The sequence below is a fragment of the Bos indicus genome, chromosome 11 (genome assembly GCF_029378745.1).
Source record: "Bos indicus isolate NIAB-ARS_2022 breed Sahiwal x Tharparkar chromosome 11, NIAB-ARS_B.indTharparkar_mat_pri_1.0, whole genome shotgun sequence".
Classification (NCBI taxonomy): domain Eukaryota; kingdom Metazoa; phylum Chordata; class Mammalia; order Artiodactyla; family Bovidae; genus Bos; species Bos indicus.
In genome coordinates this window covers 102,984,580-103,000,171 of record NC_091770.1, presented here as the reverse complement: position 1 = coordinate 103,000,171, position 15,592 = coordinate 102,984,580, and the positions used below count along the sequence as shown (strand labels likewise).

The window sequence follows — 15,592 nt, the reverse complement described above, 5'->3', positions numbered from 1 at the left end:
CCACCTGGGAGTCTCTGGGTTTGCATTGGGCAGTGGGCAGCCCCAGTCCCACACAGAGCTCCAGAGCCTGGCTCAGACAGCCAGCAGCTTGGGGACACCCTGCTCTGGGCTCAGCTCCCCTCTGAGCCTCCTTCTGGAGCAGATGCTGCTTCCCTGTGGTCCAGAGTCATGAGCCCCCACCCAAGTGTCCCTCTGGGCTGCCCCAGTTCTCCCCAGACACCAGCTTTCCACACCAGCAGGCCCCAGCCACGTGGGCAGCTTCCTACGTGTCCCTTGCCATGGCCCAGCAGGCTGGAGTGGGGTTCCAGATAGGGAGCTGGGGGCCGGGCCCATGACAGTGTGCTCTTCCCCAGGCTCCAGGCCATCCAGATGGAGTCTCCTTGTCCTGCATTTGGCTCCTTAGGAAGGGACTCAAAGCTCTCCATCCCCGCCGCCTGGGGCCCTGTTCCCAGGGCAGCTGACTCAGCAACTGAACAGACAGTGGTCCTGGGCGGGGTGGGTTTCCTGGTCCTCCACGCAGCCCTGGCCCCCATCCGCAAGGTTTCCAGGGCAGCAGGCTGTGCGCCCCTGCAGGGGGAGGGATGGGACCAACTCCTCCTCACCCTGGGGTGGTGCCCCCTGACCCGCCTTGCAGCTCCCCCTTGAGCTGCACTGCAGGCAGGTAGGGGTTTGGCAAGCACACGGGGGTGGTCTGGTCCCTATTCAGAGGGCAGGCTGGGGAGGCAGAGGGAACCCTGGGGTGGGGGCAGGGGCCTTGGGGGGTGGTGGGGGCTGGGCCCCGGTGAAGCCGGGGCTGGTGGGAAGTGCCCCAGGCCCTGGGGAGGGGGAGGAGCCTAGTAACATTTTCTGGGAAGGAAGGACCAACGCTCTCTCTTTTTAACCTTTTATTTTGCAGCACTGGGGATTCACAGGCAGGTGTGCAGAGAGCTCCCAGTCCCCCTCATCCCCTCTCCTGATGCCGACCTCCTGCAGGGCCATGGGGCAGCACGCTGCCCCCACCCGTGCTGGGGTGGGTACCACCCATCCTTGCAGATTCTCTGTCCTTCCTGCCCGGCAGCCGTGTCCACCGCTGCCCAGAGCCTCCGGCCCCGTGAGAGCCCTGCCCTCCTCCAGGGCCCCCCGCCGCTGCCCCCTGAGATGGCTGCGGTTTTGTCCCTGGAAACCGAGCCCTGGAGGTTGGCTGCTTTCACTCGACCTGACTCCCTGGAGGCCCGTCGTCTGCGTGGTCTCTGGTGTGAGGCTCGACCACACTTTGTTCGGCTGCTGGTCCACGGGGAGCCCCGGGCTGTCACAGCTGGGGGACGCTGGGCAGAGCTGCCCAGAGGTCGTGGTGTGGGCATGATCTCATGTCTCTCGGGTGGATGCCCAGTGGACAGTCAACTTTTAACCCACGAAGCAACTGTGGGCTGCTCAGGACCTCCCAGTGAACTCACCAAGAGGTGGGGTGAGGGCAGGGGTCGCTGGTATCAGAGGGAAGGGAGTAGAGAGGCGCATGGGCTGGTTGACGACCTTGGGGACCCCTCCCCCCAAACCACGCAGACCCTCATCAGAGGGGCCTGCAGGCCCCTGCTTCTCAGAAGAGACGCTCTGGCGGGCCAGTCCCTACAGAAGGACAGGGTGAGCTTACAGGGGCCAGGCCGGTTCCTGCGAGGGGAGGTCAGCTGGAGGAGGAGCCTTTGTGTGGTGGACAGTCCCCCCAACCCCAACAAGACGTCTGCCCTCAGATCTCAGTGTCCAGAACCTGGGAATGGGATCTTGTTTAGGGAAAGCTCTCTGCAGAAGGGATAAGGGTGAGGATCTTGAGATGAGGTTGTCCTGGAGAAGGCCGGTGGTCCTCGCTCCAACAACGTGTCCTCAAAAGAGACAGAAAGAGAGAGAGACACGGACCCAGAGGAGGAGCAGTGCGACCAGGAGCTGAGACTGCGTGATGCGGCTACGGGCCCGGGGAGCTGGGAGACGCAGGAGGGGCCTTGGAGCCTCCAGAGGGAGCTCAGCCTTGCTCACGCCTGGATTTCAGACTCTGGGCTCAGAACTGCAAGAAGACGAACTGCTGCTCTTTGGGGCCCGGTTTGCGGTCCAGCGTTACAGCCACCCCAGACCCGGAGGCAGGCATGTTTGCCCAGCCCCCACCACCCCAGGAGGCTCCCCGTTTTGGGGGCAGGATGAACCTCGCATGCAGGGTGAGGGATGGGCTTGGAGAGGGGCCCCCACAGTCCCTCCGGCTTCTTCTGCCGCCCGGCCAGCCCCCAGCTGAGCTCACGCGCCAGAAGGCCTGGATGGGCGCCTCTACCTCGTGTAACAGGGATCTGGGAAGACAGTCAGGTTCTCAGACAGGGACTGCCTGAGGTCCCTGCCCCACCCCAGGCCCTGGGCTCCGTCCCCACCCCCATCCCCTTGAGTGCCTCGCTGGCCCAGGCTGCTGGCGTGGAAGGCAGTGACGCCTACCCTGGTTGCTGAAGGGGATAATCTTTTCTGGGCCAAGTCCGTGTGATCTGCAGGCTTTGTGGAATCTGTCCAGGAAGCTGGATTTCAGCTCTGGGAACCGTCCTGTGGACACAACAGTTTGGGGCCGTGTGGGGAGGGGAGGCGAGGGGAAGGAGTGGCAGGTGTGGGGCACCTGGACGAGGTGGGCACCCGCCACATCATGCCACGGGCTGCGGGCACCTCAGGGCGTGGCCAGACCCGCACCTCCCCGGGGATGGGGCCGCGGGAAGCAAGGAGGGGCCCCGGGACACGGTACCGTAAAGTGCCAGCACTTGCGTGGCCGTCCCATTCCTGAAGTTCCGCATGTGCAAGATGACGTAACGCTGGTAGTCGGCCTCCAGGATCCGCAGGCTGTTCTCCCCCAGGTCTGCACAGAAGCTCTGCTCAGAGCCTGCAGCCCCTGGGGCCCGCACCACAGACTCTCGAGGGTGCAGGGGCCGGCGGGGCCCCTGGTGCTCCAGAGCTCCCCATGCACGGGCCCCCACTTGCCCTCCCGCCGCCCTTTACAGGCCAGGCCCACCCTCCTCGCTTTGGGGTCGGCTGTCAGGGAGTCCCATAAACCCCTAAATCGGGGCTCACCGGGAGTGGGGCTGTCAGACAAGGGTCCACTTACAGTTGATGGTATATTCCCCGCTCTTGCCTGTTTTGCCGCAGACCACGGCCACGTCCGTGCACTCTGCATGCAACCTGGAGCCCAGGGGTGATGCTCACAGCGCAGCCCCACCTGACCGCGTGTGACCAGCGCCCCCCACTCCTCCCCACACCTTCACCACGTCCCCTGAACCCCTGCCCCAGCCTTAGCACTCTGCTGCCCCCTACCCGGTGCCCCCTGCCCCACATACAGCGCCCCCTCACCCCCAGCTTGGTCAGACGCCAATCCACATGGGTGGGGCCTGGGGTGAGACTGCAGGGGGGCAGGGTGGATGGGGGCCTCCGTGCTCCCCAATTCCGGAGGATGGGGACAACACTCACATGAAGTGGAAACTGAGCTTGAGACCACCGTCCTCCACGACCTGAATGCCCTCTATGAAGATCCTCAGGTCTCCATCTTCCTCTATCCGCTTCCTGTTGTCTGCAGCCATGGAGATGGAGTACCAGGTCCCAGAGACCTGGAGGGCAGAGGTCACGGTGGGTGCGGGCATCCTCACGTCTTGGTGCCTGCTCCCTCCCGGGGCCAGGTCGTGGGCATGCAGCTCCCACCTAGCATCCAGACCCCCGGGGAGGGCCCGGACCGCAGCCCCACCTTGGAAATATCATAGTTCCTCTGCACGATGCGCTGGGGGTTGAAATCCTGGGCGCAGACCAGGCCCAGCCCCAGACTCAGCAGGAGCAGCGCCATGCCCTCCAGTGGGTGGGCGCCTGGCCTGCCTGCTGCCCGCTCCCTTTATTCCCCTCCCTGTGCCTTGGTTTCCGGCCCCAGCTCTTCTGCATCCTCTGCACAGGCCTCCGCTTACTGGGAACTTGGCCAAAAGCCGCCGTGGCCGCCCCCGTCCTCCGCAGGCAACGACTGGCTCTGGCTGCTGCCCAGATGGGGGCCTGGCTGGGTCTGAAGTCGCAAAGGGAAGTGGGGACAGGCTGGTGTCTTGGCCTGAAGCCACGCCGGCCACAGAGGCGGGTGGCACCAGGGCCTATCCGAGCCTTCAGATGCGAGCGGCAGAGGATGGCGCCCCTTCCAGCCCAGCCTGCCTGGGTGCTCTGATTTCAGAGCACTGAGGGGTCCTGGCAGCCACGCGTGCAGGTCAGGGTCCTAAGCTTCGATGGACAGCTCCTCATTCCCCTGGTGCATCCGGGCACAAGGTGGGCTGGTGGTCAGGGTGCAGGCTGAGCTGGACCAACTGGGGCATCAGATGCTAAGTCCTATTTTAGAGAACAGACACGGTTTATGTGTTGATAGAATATTTTTTTTTTATTGGGCACCTACTGTGTCCAGGCTCTAGGGTTAGAGTGAAGCACCCAGTCTCAGGAGATGCCTCTGGTCCATGAGCCAGATTCCTGGAGGCTGGGCCGGGAGGCACTTTTTCACAGAAGTGCTCTCTGCACACCGACAGCCCCCGGGATCTGATTGGAAGGTCACAGACTCTGTCATGGAGGATGGCTGTGACCACAACACAGCTCTGACATGCCTTCCGGGGTCAAGGCGTCTGTGACCCCACGGGACAAGTTGAGGGGTCGGTGCTTTGGCGCTGGGGCCCTGTGACTCTGTCTAGGGTGATGCCTGCTTGAAGGGCCCTCCAGGGCTGCTGGAAGGGGCTGGATTCTTGAGCCCGGGAGAGGAGTGTCTACGGCCTGTCCCCACCACCCTCGCCCCCGTGCCTGCCGGGGTCACCTTCCCATCGAGACGCAGCCATGGATGTTAGGCTCCAGGAACGATGACAGACATGGACACACAAGTACATACATGCAAACATGCACGTGTCAAAGCGTACCCATGCACACTCACATGTGTGCACACGGCCCCATCCCACACCCCAGATGCTTTAACGCATCTGACAGATCTTGTAACTTGAAGGTGTTATTTCTATAACCAGAAAGATGTACTTAAAAAATGTGCTGAAAAGCAGAAGGAGGGGTTTGCTCTCCTCGGGGAGTCCACGGCCTGGAGATGACGGAGGAGAGGGCCACCCTTCTCTGTCACAACCGTGCACAAACTACTTAAAACTCCTCTGTAAGGTCAGTCTCTAGGAAGCAGGGAGGGATGACAGAGGAAGTGAGATGCAAGAGAGAATTTAAACTAAGAAACTCTCCTGATGGTCCCATGGTCAGAACCTGCCTTGCCAGGCAGGGGACGTGGGTTTGATCCCTGGCTGGGGAACTAAGAGCCCACCTGCCCTGGAGCAGTAAGCTTGTGCACTGCAGCTACTGAGCCCGTATGACAGACACAGCTAAGGAGTCCGCGCACCGCAGAGAAAGATTCCACACGAGCAACGAAGATCTAGCGTGCCACAAGTAAGACACGATGCAACTAAATAAATAAATATTAAAAAAAAAATACCCTTTAGTTTTTCAAACAGGACAAAGTCCTGTCGTCCGGCAACCATGAGGAGCCCCGGGCGGCATCATTGTGACCCGGACTTTCTGGGGCTTACATCATCAAAGGGGGTGCTGACATCACCACCCACAGAAGGCTCAATGCCACACGAGCCCACCTCGGTGTCTGCCTGGGACTCTACAAAGAGAGACCCAAAGAGATGCTTGAAAAGCATCCAAGCTGGTGAGCTGCCTTGGCGCCTGCCTCAGGAGTGTTGTCGCTGAGACGCTCTGCTGGAGACTCCCCCGCCGTGGTACCCTGCCCCGTGGCATTGCTTGGGTTCACGGGGGCGGGGGTCGGGGAGGCAGTGCCCCCTTGTTGGGCAGTGGAAGCCTGGCCGGTGTCCAGCTGGAGTACGACGTGACCAGCCTTTGCTGGCTTTCAAAGTAGGAGATCAAAAGAAATAGGTAGAGTACGTTTCGTCAGACATTTGCGCTTAGCTCAGCAAATCCACGTAATCGCTATCAATTTACTGATGAGATAAAACTCTTTCCTTCGTCTTTAAGGCCTAGTCTGTGTTGAGCACTTGCTGCACATCCCAACTCAGACCAGCCACACTTCACGTGCTTGACGGCCACACGTGGCTACTCCTGGTCCGTGCAAGCTAAGGCCGCGTGCTGGTCAACTGGGTGCTGGCAGCGAAACCTCAGCGTCTCCATTCTGCTCAGTGCATAGCCCACAGCCCTGCAGACATGCGCACAGCGACCCCGCATAGAACACGTGACATAAGCCCCGGCGTTGGCTAGAGCCAAAGTCTCCATGTTAGCACCTGACGCCTTTCGTTCAGGTCATAATCCCCGTTCCAGCGACTGCCTGGAGAAAGCTCACGCGTGCTTAGCCTGCTGTAGTCCTGGGGCAAATGGTGCATCTTACTGTCGCTGGGGGAGAAAGAGGAAAAGGTTAACTCTGGGGGCAGACTGCGTCCTCGTCACGACCTCGTTTTGCTGTCCCTGGTCTCAAGTGGAGGGTCTGTCGCATGTCTTCCATGAAGCCAAGGTGGACATTGATAAGGCCCAGGGGTATCCAAGATGGCACTCAGTCCCCAGAGGAGTGGCCAGCACCCCAAGGAGACCCTAGTGGAGCAGAGGTGTCCCCGTCTCCCCGCCCTCTCCCCAGGGCTGAGCATCCTGGGGCCAGACGCCTGGGTTGGCGCCCCAGTGTGTCTGAATGAGTCCACGAGTCCGTCATCGGGAGGCGGCAGAAGTTTTCAACTCTGTTTAAAACTGACTTCTCTCTCCTTCTCCTCTAGGAGACGATGAACTGTAAAAGGAAAATGCTGCTGTTGATTCTGGGTCTTTCATTGCTCCTGTTGTTTGATCATTATTCCAGGTAAATAGAAGATCTCAGGGAATCGACGCCTGCAGTGCTTGGCAGAGCTGCTCAAAACCTCCCGAGTTTTGTCCAAAGCTGTTAATAACACTTTCGAAATGAATCAGATGTTACCTCCCCTCTCTGTGGGACCAAGCCAAGTATACTTTCATTCTTTCATTTTTAAACATCCAGCACGTAGTGATCAAGCGCTGGCTGGGCCCCAGGCTCTGTCCTAGGTGCTCAAGGAGCCACGGTAATAGGGGGAGAAGGTCGCAGGGGGAGAAGGCAGAGCAAACAGAGCAGAGCGTTGGGGATAACTTTAGAGGCTATTTATTTGTTTGGTCACGCTGGGTCTCAGTTGCAGCACTCAGGGTCTTCGATCGTCACTGTGGCATGCGGGATCTTTAGTTGCGACATGCAAACACTTAGTTTTGGCAAGTGGGATCTAGTTCCCTGACCTGGGGTCAAACCCAGGCCCCCTGAACTGGAACCGCAGAGTCCTAGCCACTGGGCCACCAGGGAAGTCCCTGGGATAGCCTATTTTACATAAATAAGGTCACCAAGAAAAACTAAAATGCAGTCATCGCACCGAGTTGCTATTTCAGACAAATTACAAGTGGTCCCAAAGTTCCATCTTGTTCGGACATAAACAGGACAGCAGTGACCTGCCCCGGCAGCCTGTGTGAGCCAGGGATGCATCTGTGCCAGCTCAGTTTCTCATGGAGAAAAATGCAAGTTCTTCCTTCATTTGTGCCCATGTCTTGTGGGCTCCTTCATGAGCAGTGCAAACTTCCCAGATGCCATTTGAAAAGCAGTCTTATCATGAGAGACAATGTCTTTAAAAACAAAACCTTTGCAAAACGCAGATCTGATAAAAAGGCTTGTATCCAAAATATGCAAAGAACTCTTAAAACTCAACAAGGAAAAGAAAAACTTTATTAAATGGGCAAAATCTCACCCAAGAAGACATAAAGATGGCAAGTAGGCATCCAAAAAGATGCTGGACATCATTTGTCATTAGATAATTGGGCTTCCCTGGTAGCTCAGCTGGTGAAGAATTTGCCTGCAATGCATGAGACCCTGGTTCGATCCTGGGTCAGGCAGATCCCCTGCCTGGAGAAGGGATAGGCTACCCACTTCAGTATTCTTGGGCTTCCCTGGTGGCTCAACTGGTAAAGAATCTGCCTGCAATGTGGGAGATCTGAGTTCGATCCCTGGGTTGGGAAGATCCCCTGGAGAAGGGAATGGCTATCCACTCCAGTATTCTGGCCTGGAGAATTCCATGGACTGTTTAGTCTATGGGGTCACACAGAGTCGGACACAACTGAACAATTTTCACTTTCAATTGCAAATTAAGACACCAACCAGGCACCATGACACGTCTGTTAGCACAGCCCTATGGTATAGCCACATTGAAGACAGCGTGATGGTTTCTTACAAAGCTAAATATGGTCTTTCCGGTGATCCAGCTTGGGTGTTCTTAAGTATCATTAATCCAAGTAATTTGAAAGCATATGTTCACAAACAGCCCACATAAGGTTATATAGCAGCTTTATCCACAATGTCTAAAATCTGGAAGCAATCAAGATGTCCTGCAGTAGATGAAAGGGTAAATAAACTGCGGTGCATCCAGATAAATGGATATGATTCAACGATGAAAAGAAACAAGCTATCAAGCCAGGAAAAGATACAGAGGAAGTATCAGTACACATTGGTAAGGGAAAGAAGCCAGAAGCCAATCTGAAAAGACTACCTACTGTATGATTCCAGCCACGTGAAATTCTGGAAAAGGCAAAACTGCAGAGACAGTAAAGGGATCAGGGGTCTCGGGGTTTGGGGAGGAGTGGCTGGACGAGCACTGAAGGTCTGGGGCAGTGGAACTGCTTACGGTGGGCTTGTGACACTACACCTGTTTCAAAACCCTTAGAATTTTCTAATGAAGAGTGAATTTTAACCTAGACAAATTCAACTCTCATTTAGGAAGTCGAGGGAATCCCAGGAAGGATTGCTGTATGTGACCAAAGTCATCGAACTGTATCAAACATGCCAGAAGTAAGCTCCCTGAGGGCTGAGGAAGGTGCTGAGAGAAGTCACCTTGGAAACCAGTGGAGTCTGTGCTTTGTTGTTTCTCAGCCCATGGACTGCAGCACGCCAGGCTTCCCTGTCCTTCACCAACTCCTGGAATCTGCTTAAATTCATGTCCATTGAGTTGGTGATGCCATCCAAGCATCTTATCCTCGGTTGCCCCCTTATCGTCCTGCCATCAATCTTTTCCAGCATCAGGATCTTTTCCAATGAGTCGGCTCAGCTCTTTGGAGTCTGCAAACATAAGGGGAAGACAGCCACGCAGGGGACTGTCTCTAGTGGATAACATCACTTCCCCACAGGAGGGCAGGATGGCAGCTCTGATGCCAGCATGCATGCATCTGGGGACGGAACAGTTGAGTGAGTGGACGGTGAGTGACCATGCATGGGTAATCCAGGGACAGTTAGGTGATACCTGCGGTGATGCATTAAAGCTGGAGACACCAGTCTGCACTGACCTGTAGCTTCATGGAGCAGGGGAGAGTTACCTGGGGAAGTATTTCCAGATACATGCCTCTGTGCCAGTTGGGACAACTACACACATGCCTTCCCTGCTTGCCCAGCTGAGAGGACCTAGAAACGAGGAGCCCGCAGGAGCAGCGAGCACTCCCAGCCCCAGACCTTGGTTTCTAATATTATTCTACAAAACAAAGCAAAACCCCAAGCCAGGCTTCCTTGGAGACGTGGCTGTTTCTAGGACGGGAGACAGAATGTATACAGGATGAGCCTGGAGCAAAGGGACAAAAGAGCCTGTGAAAGAGCTTCCAGTGGATAAAGTGGGAAGAATCTGAGCAAGAAAAGAAAGTTGTATTGGGTTATATCCCAAAGCATAAAGCAGATCTTCCTCAGTGCACATTGATATAAATAAAGGACTGAATCAACAAGAACATAGATGACAGAGAAGAGACAACACCCCATTCATAAGAATCCCGAGTAATCGATGGAGACACTGCCCCGCAGGAGGCGGAATGTGTGGGCTGCCATAGCGATTCCCTATAAAGATTACAGTGTGGATTTTAAGTGAAGTCGCTCAGTCGTGTCCGACTCTTTGCAACCCTGTGGACCAGGCTCCTCCGTCCATGGAATTTTCCAGGCAAGAGTACTGGAGTGGGTTGCCATTTCCTTTTCCAGAGGATCTTCCCAACACAGGGATGGAACCTGCATCTCTTCTGTCTCTTGAATTGGCAGATGGGTTGTTTACCACTAGTGCTAACTGGGAAGCCAAAGAAGGCTTCGTGAATGTGAACGTGAAGTCGCTCAGTCGTGTCTGACTCGTTGTGACCCCATGGACTGTAGCCTACGAGGCTCCTCAGCCCATGGGATTTTCCAGGCAAGAATACTGGAGTGGGTTGCCATTTCCTTCTCCAGGAGATCTTCCCGACCCAGGGATTGAACCCGGGTTTCCCACATTGTAGGCAGATGCTTTACCGTCTGAGCCACCAGGGAAGTCCTCAAAGAAGGCTTAGCGTTGAAGAATTGATATCTTTGAACTGTGGTGCTGGAGAAGACTCTTGAGAGTCCCTTGGACTGCAAAAAGATCCAACCAGTCCATCCTAAAGGAAATCAACCCTGAATATTCAATGGAAGGATTGATGCTGAAGCTCCAATACTTTGGCCACCTGATGCGAAGAGCTGACTCATTGGAAAAGACCCTGATGCTGGGAAAGACTAAAGACAGGGGGAGAAGGGGAGTACAGAGGATGAGATGATTGGATGGCATCACCGATTCGAAGGACATGAATTTGAGCAAGCTCCGGGTGTTGGTGATGGACAGGGGAGCCTGCCTGCTATAGTCCATGGGGTTGCAAGAGTTGGACATGACTGAGTGACTTTTTCTTTTCTGCCCTCTGTCAGTGCATTAGCTGTGTGTACCATGGGTATAAGTGCAAGAACTCTGGTGTTGATCCAGGAAGAGGCAGGACGCCAGATGGTGGCCCCGCACCACTTGCTTCACTGGGCAGCCGACCTGGAGACAGTGGTGGGTGGGGCGCCTCCAGTAGACAGCGGGGGAAGGGCTGCCTTCTGTCTGGACACAGCTCTAACCTGCTGCTAGTTTTGCCAACTACACGCTCCTCCCTGCCTTCCTCCCTGGCCGTCATCTCCTTCCCCTGCACATCTCTCCCTTCCAAACCCAGGAAGATGTCTCCTCCCCAGCTGGCTGTCTCTGGTCCCAAATCAGGGCTGGATGTGCCGCGTTCAGCACTACACTCCAAGCTCTGTGGCTCCCCTTGGCACCGAACCCTGGGGCCTCTTTAGAGCCATCCCTCTGCCCCAGGTGCTGGGGGTGGGGTCCGGGGCTGCGGGCCCACTGCTGTAGGGCCAGCACCTAACAGCACTTCATGGGCTCTGCAGACACTTGTTGAATGAATGCTTGACTCATAATAACTTGGTTTTCCCTTCACATCCAGGAAAAATCAAGAAGAAGAACTTGAGCTCTCAGACTGGTTCAAGCCCAGGTAAAGATGAAAATGTCTGCCTGTGAACACATCCACACACACACCCATGCACACATGCACAACACAGGCACACACTTGCACACACGCTCACAGACACAGACCCAGACACACAGGAACTCAATCTGCAGTAACTAGGTCTTTTCTTTTTCCCCAATCACCAAATTACAGCCATCCTGGGAGGTCCCAGTCGCTGGAGTACATGCTGACCCGCTCCACTTGTTGGAAGCTTCCTGATTTATTGAAAATTCGATGAGCGGCTTCTCCTGATTTTGGCCTCAGCTCTCGGGGAAGAGTCCTGTCCCCTGTTGTGATTCTGGGGTACCTTGCTTCCTGATTACCTGTCATCATCCATTAGCCAATTCCCTCCTGGTTTTAGATGGTTTACCTTGCAGCTCTTGCCAGGAACGCTCCAGTGACTAACTTTGTACATATTAATACACGTTCTGACATTGTCTGGTGAGTTCATCTGTGGGGTAGATTCCCAAAAGAGTCATTAAGTCAAACAAGGCAGATACTTAAGTTTTTGTTTACATTATGCCTCTTTAAAGATTGAAAAAAATTGTCCACGACATGCTCACGACCCAGACCGCAGGAGCCACGGCGTCCGGCACGCAGAAAGGGGCTCCACAAGTCTTACCTGTTATCGCTGCTGTCCTTGTAAAGGTACCCGTTCCACCGGTTTCTCTTTTGTTCAACAGAGGACGCCCCGATGTGATCACGACCACGAGCTGGCTTGCTCCCGTTGTCTGGGAAGGCACTTTCAGCAGAAAGATGCTGGAAAAACACTACAGAAGGCAGAATTTCACAACGGGCTTGGCCGTCTTTGCTACTGGCAGGTAGGGGTCGCCAAGCCTGTGCCACACTTTATTTTGGAAAAATGCACACCTCTGTCCACGGACCTCCCACCTCCAAAGGGCCACTCATCGGCCTCTGTAACCACTGTTTGTGGATGGCCTGTGAAAAGCAGGACATTGTTTTTCTCTCCTTCCTTGTTGTTATTCTTGTTCAGTCGCCGAGTCCCGCCTGAGTCTTTGCAACCCCATGGACTGTAGCCTGCCCGGCTGCTCTGTCCATAGGATTTCCCAGGCAAGAATACTGCAGTGGGTTGCCATTTCCTTCTCCGGGGAATCTTCCCAACTAGGGATCGAACCTGAGTCTCCTGCATTGCAGGCAGATTCTTTACTGCGGGAGCCCCCTGTGAAGTCCTTCTCCTCCCTTAGCTGGATCATTAATACCACTTAGCTGTCTTTCCACTAACATCCAGTTAGCTCTCACACTCTTTTTTTTCCAACAGTCATTCCAAAACTTCAGAGGCTTTTCTCAGACTCCCCAGCCCACTACCTCCCCCTTCTGTAACCATTGCAGCTGAAATACAGGCCCGACCTCCTGCCTTCCTCCCTGGGAATTCTGCAGTGTCGACCTGGCGCCTCCCATGTGGATAGTGTTTGGTGATGCCCTTCCGAAAACGTTTAGGGAGGCGAGCGTCCTCCTCTGCACTGTGTTTCGCAGGCTTGCAGATCCATACCTGGAGCTGTTCTTGAACTCGGCAAATAAGTACTTCCTGACTGGCTACAGAGTGATCTTCTACATTATGATGGACACCTTCATCAAGCTGCCCCAGATCAAGTGGGAGCCCCTCCGACAGTTCAAAGTGTTCATCGTCACTGAGAGCAGATGGTGGGACAACGACGTCGTGCGCATGAAGAGCTTGGCCAAGCACATTATCTGGGACATCCAGGGCGAGGTCGACTTCCTTTTCAGCATGACCGTCACCCAGATCTTCCAGAACAATGTGGGCGTGGAGGTCCTGGGCGAGTTGGTGGCTCAGCTCCATGGCTGGTGGTACTTCAAGGACCGTGCGAGTTTCCCCTACGAGAGGAGGCCCAAGTCGGCAGCTTACATCCCATTTGGCCAGGGCGATTTCTACTACGATGGTGCATTTGTGGGCGGCACACCCCAGGAGGTCCTGAACCTCGCGGAGGAGTACCTGAATGGCGTCATCCACGACCTCGGACTCAGGTTGAACAGCTCCTACGAAAAACACCTCAACAAATACTTTTTCCTCCGGAAGCCCACCAAGCTCTTATCCCCAGAGTACAACTGGGACGCTGACTTCTACCCGCCACCCCAGGTACAGTACGTCAAGGTGGCCCAGCAGTCCAAAAGGAGACACTGACTCCCCGGGACCGCAGGCCCCACCAGCAATGGTTCCCCCTGGTAGGTGGGATGTCTTCATATGTCCTAGGTTTGAGAGACACAGATGTTTATACTCACCCACAAGACATTTTTCTCCCTGCAATTTTGGGCCATCCAATTTGGCCACTGCAGGATAAAGAATAAAAGGCTGCTTATTGAATGTTTAACACATGGTGATGTTAATATCTATACACTGTAGATAACCTGGACATAATTGGAGGCATAAAATGAATTTTTTTTTAATGCAGAAAAGCTCTAGTTCAGAAAAAAAAAATATATATATATACATGGACACAGAAGGGCAAAGGATGATGTGTAGAGGAGAAAATGAAACTTCATGGCTTGCAAGTCCATCAAGGGGGTTGCTTTTCAGGCTGAGGAGGCACATTGCTGTGTTTAAGCACCTGGAACCGTCTCACCCTATCTAGCTTGTGACTAGACATGTATGAACTAGAGACTTCCTACCAAATACATATCTTTCTTTTATTGTTCACACAGAGAAGTGTCAAGTTCATTTCTAAAATCTCTCGGCATTTTACTTATTTTTGAGAAGACAGGGGCTGAGCACAGGGGTGGAGGCAGATGTCTGCCAGGTGCAGGGAGGGTACCACTGGCCCGAGTCCTCGGGCAGCTGCAGGGCAGCGGGGAGATGCGACTCTGTGGCACTCCCTTTGCACATTCGAAAGGGCTCGACGTGGGCAGCTCGGAGCGCCATGAGCCTCAGGATGGGAAACCAGCCCCCATGGGTGGTGGGAATGGGGGCTGATGTGGCTAGCAGAGGTTTGTTCCTGGCAGTGAGTGTGAGGGCCGGAGAATCCCGTATCCTAAGGAGGCAGCCGTCTTCCTCCTCCTTCTCTTGGCTGCACTGCGAGGCACGTGGGATTTTAGGCTCCCAACCAGGGGTTAAACCTGCACCTTCTGCGTGGGAAGTGCGGCGTCTCGACCTCAGATGGCCAGGGGCGTGCCCACAGCCATTCTTCTTAATGAACCCTCTTTCCTGGGAGAGGACGCAGGCTGCGTAAGTGTGAAGGCCAGTATTGTCCTGCCCCAAATTCTTACGTGGAGTCCTAGTCCCCAGGACCTCAGACCATAACCAATACGGAGAAAAGGCCTTTACAGAGATGACTGAAGCAAAATGAGGTCACTAGGGAAGGTCCTCGTCCAGTAGGACCAGTGACCCCACTGGAAGGGGATTGGGGCACTGACGTGCCCAGGACAGAGGGAAGGTGAAGCGAGGACACGCCCGGGAGAGAGGCCTCCTCCACCTCGGACGTCCAGCCCTCAGAGCTGGGAGAAGGGCTCTTCTGTCCTTTAAGCCCCCAGTCTGTGGCAAAGTAACACAGTGCACGATCCAAAAGTCATCACGACCGAAACACTAAAACTGTCAGAAGACTGACACTTCCTGGAGTGGAAGCCAGAGGCCACGGAAAGATAGGCGAGAGGAGCGAGAGGAGCACACTCGCTGATGTCCAGCCCTGGAGTGAGAAGCCCTGTCCGGGCCCGTGGTATGTCTACAACCCCGCCCTGGACGCCACTCATCAGGAAGGTTTCCCTAAAGAACACATGTCAAGGTTAGCTCATCCCATAGGGCTTCCCTCGTGGTGCAGTGGTAAAGAGTCCGCCTGCCAGTGCAGGAGAAGTTTGATCCCTGGTTGGGGAAGATCCCCTGAAGGAGAGCATGGTAACCCACTCCAGCATTCTTGCCTGGAGAATCCCACGGACAGAGGAGCCTGGAGGGCTACCGTCCATCGTTCGAAAAGACTTGGACACGACTTAGCAACTCGACAACAACGACAAGCTCCTTCTACCTTTTCTGTCTCAGTTGTCGCCTGTGGCTAAATCATGATGCTGTTTCCAGTGACTCATCCTTTCTTACACCACAGAGCAGCTCTTGATTAAAAAAAAATCTATAAAATTACTTCAAAACAGAGTATGATATTCCATTAGCCACAAGCCCTACCTCACAAAGATCACTATCGGCTCTCCTAGGTCATACCTAGAGAGGGGAGGGTGTGATTTAGCTACTGTGCTG

At 55.0% G+C, this 15,592-nt stretch overlaps 2 protein-coding genes across 4 annotated transcripts; one reads left to right on the top strand and one right to left on the bottom strand.

Moving 5' to 3' along the window:
• Positions 1–887: 887 nt before the first annotated feature.
• On the bottom strand, positions 888–5,383 carry LCN9 (lipocalin 9). Of its 2 annotated transcripts, none has more exons than XM_019970077.2 (6): positions 3,728–5,383; positions 3,457–3,593; positions 3,098–3,171; positions 2,741–2,851; positions 2,446–2,547; positions 888–2,306 (listed from the first exon to the last, which is right to left on the bottom strand). In XM_019970077.2, the coding sequence occupies exons 1-6, from the start codon at positions 3,821–3,823 to the stop codon at positions 2,287–2,289; spliced, it is 540 nt and encodes a 179-aa protein (XP_019825636.1). In that variant the 5' UTR covers positions 3,824–5,383; the 3' UTR covers positions 888–2,286. The 2 variants fall into 2 exon arrangements, with proteins under 2 accessions (XP_019825636.1, XP_070655638.1); XM_070799537.1 differs by having other exon boundaries at positions 888–2,032; positions 3,728–5,382.
• A 197-nt stretch (positions 5,384–5,580) lies between these two features.
• Positions 5,581–14,109, top strand: GLT6D1 (glycosyltransferase 6 domain containing 1). 2 transcript variants are annotated; one of them, XM_019969760.2, is made up of 5 exons: positions 5,581–5,695; positions 6,762–6,841; positions 11,317–11,364; positions 12,063–12,200; positions 12,874–14,109. In XM_019969760.2, exons 2-5 carry the CDS (start codon positions 6,768–6,770, stop codon positions 13,538–13,540), a joined length of 927 nt encoding a protein of 308 aa, XP_019825319.2. In that variant the 5' UTR covers positions 5,581–5,695; positions 6,762–6,767; the 3' UTR covers positions 13,541–14,109. The 2 variants fall into 2 exon arrangements, with proteins under 2 accessions (XP_019825319.2, XP_070655637.1); XM_070799536.1 differs by having other exon boundaries at positions 5,597–5,765.
• Positions 14,110–15,592: the final 1,483 nt, after the last annotated feature.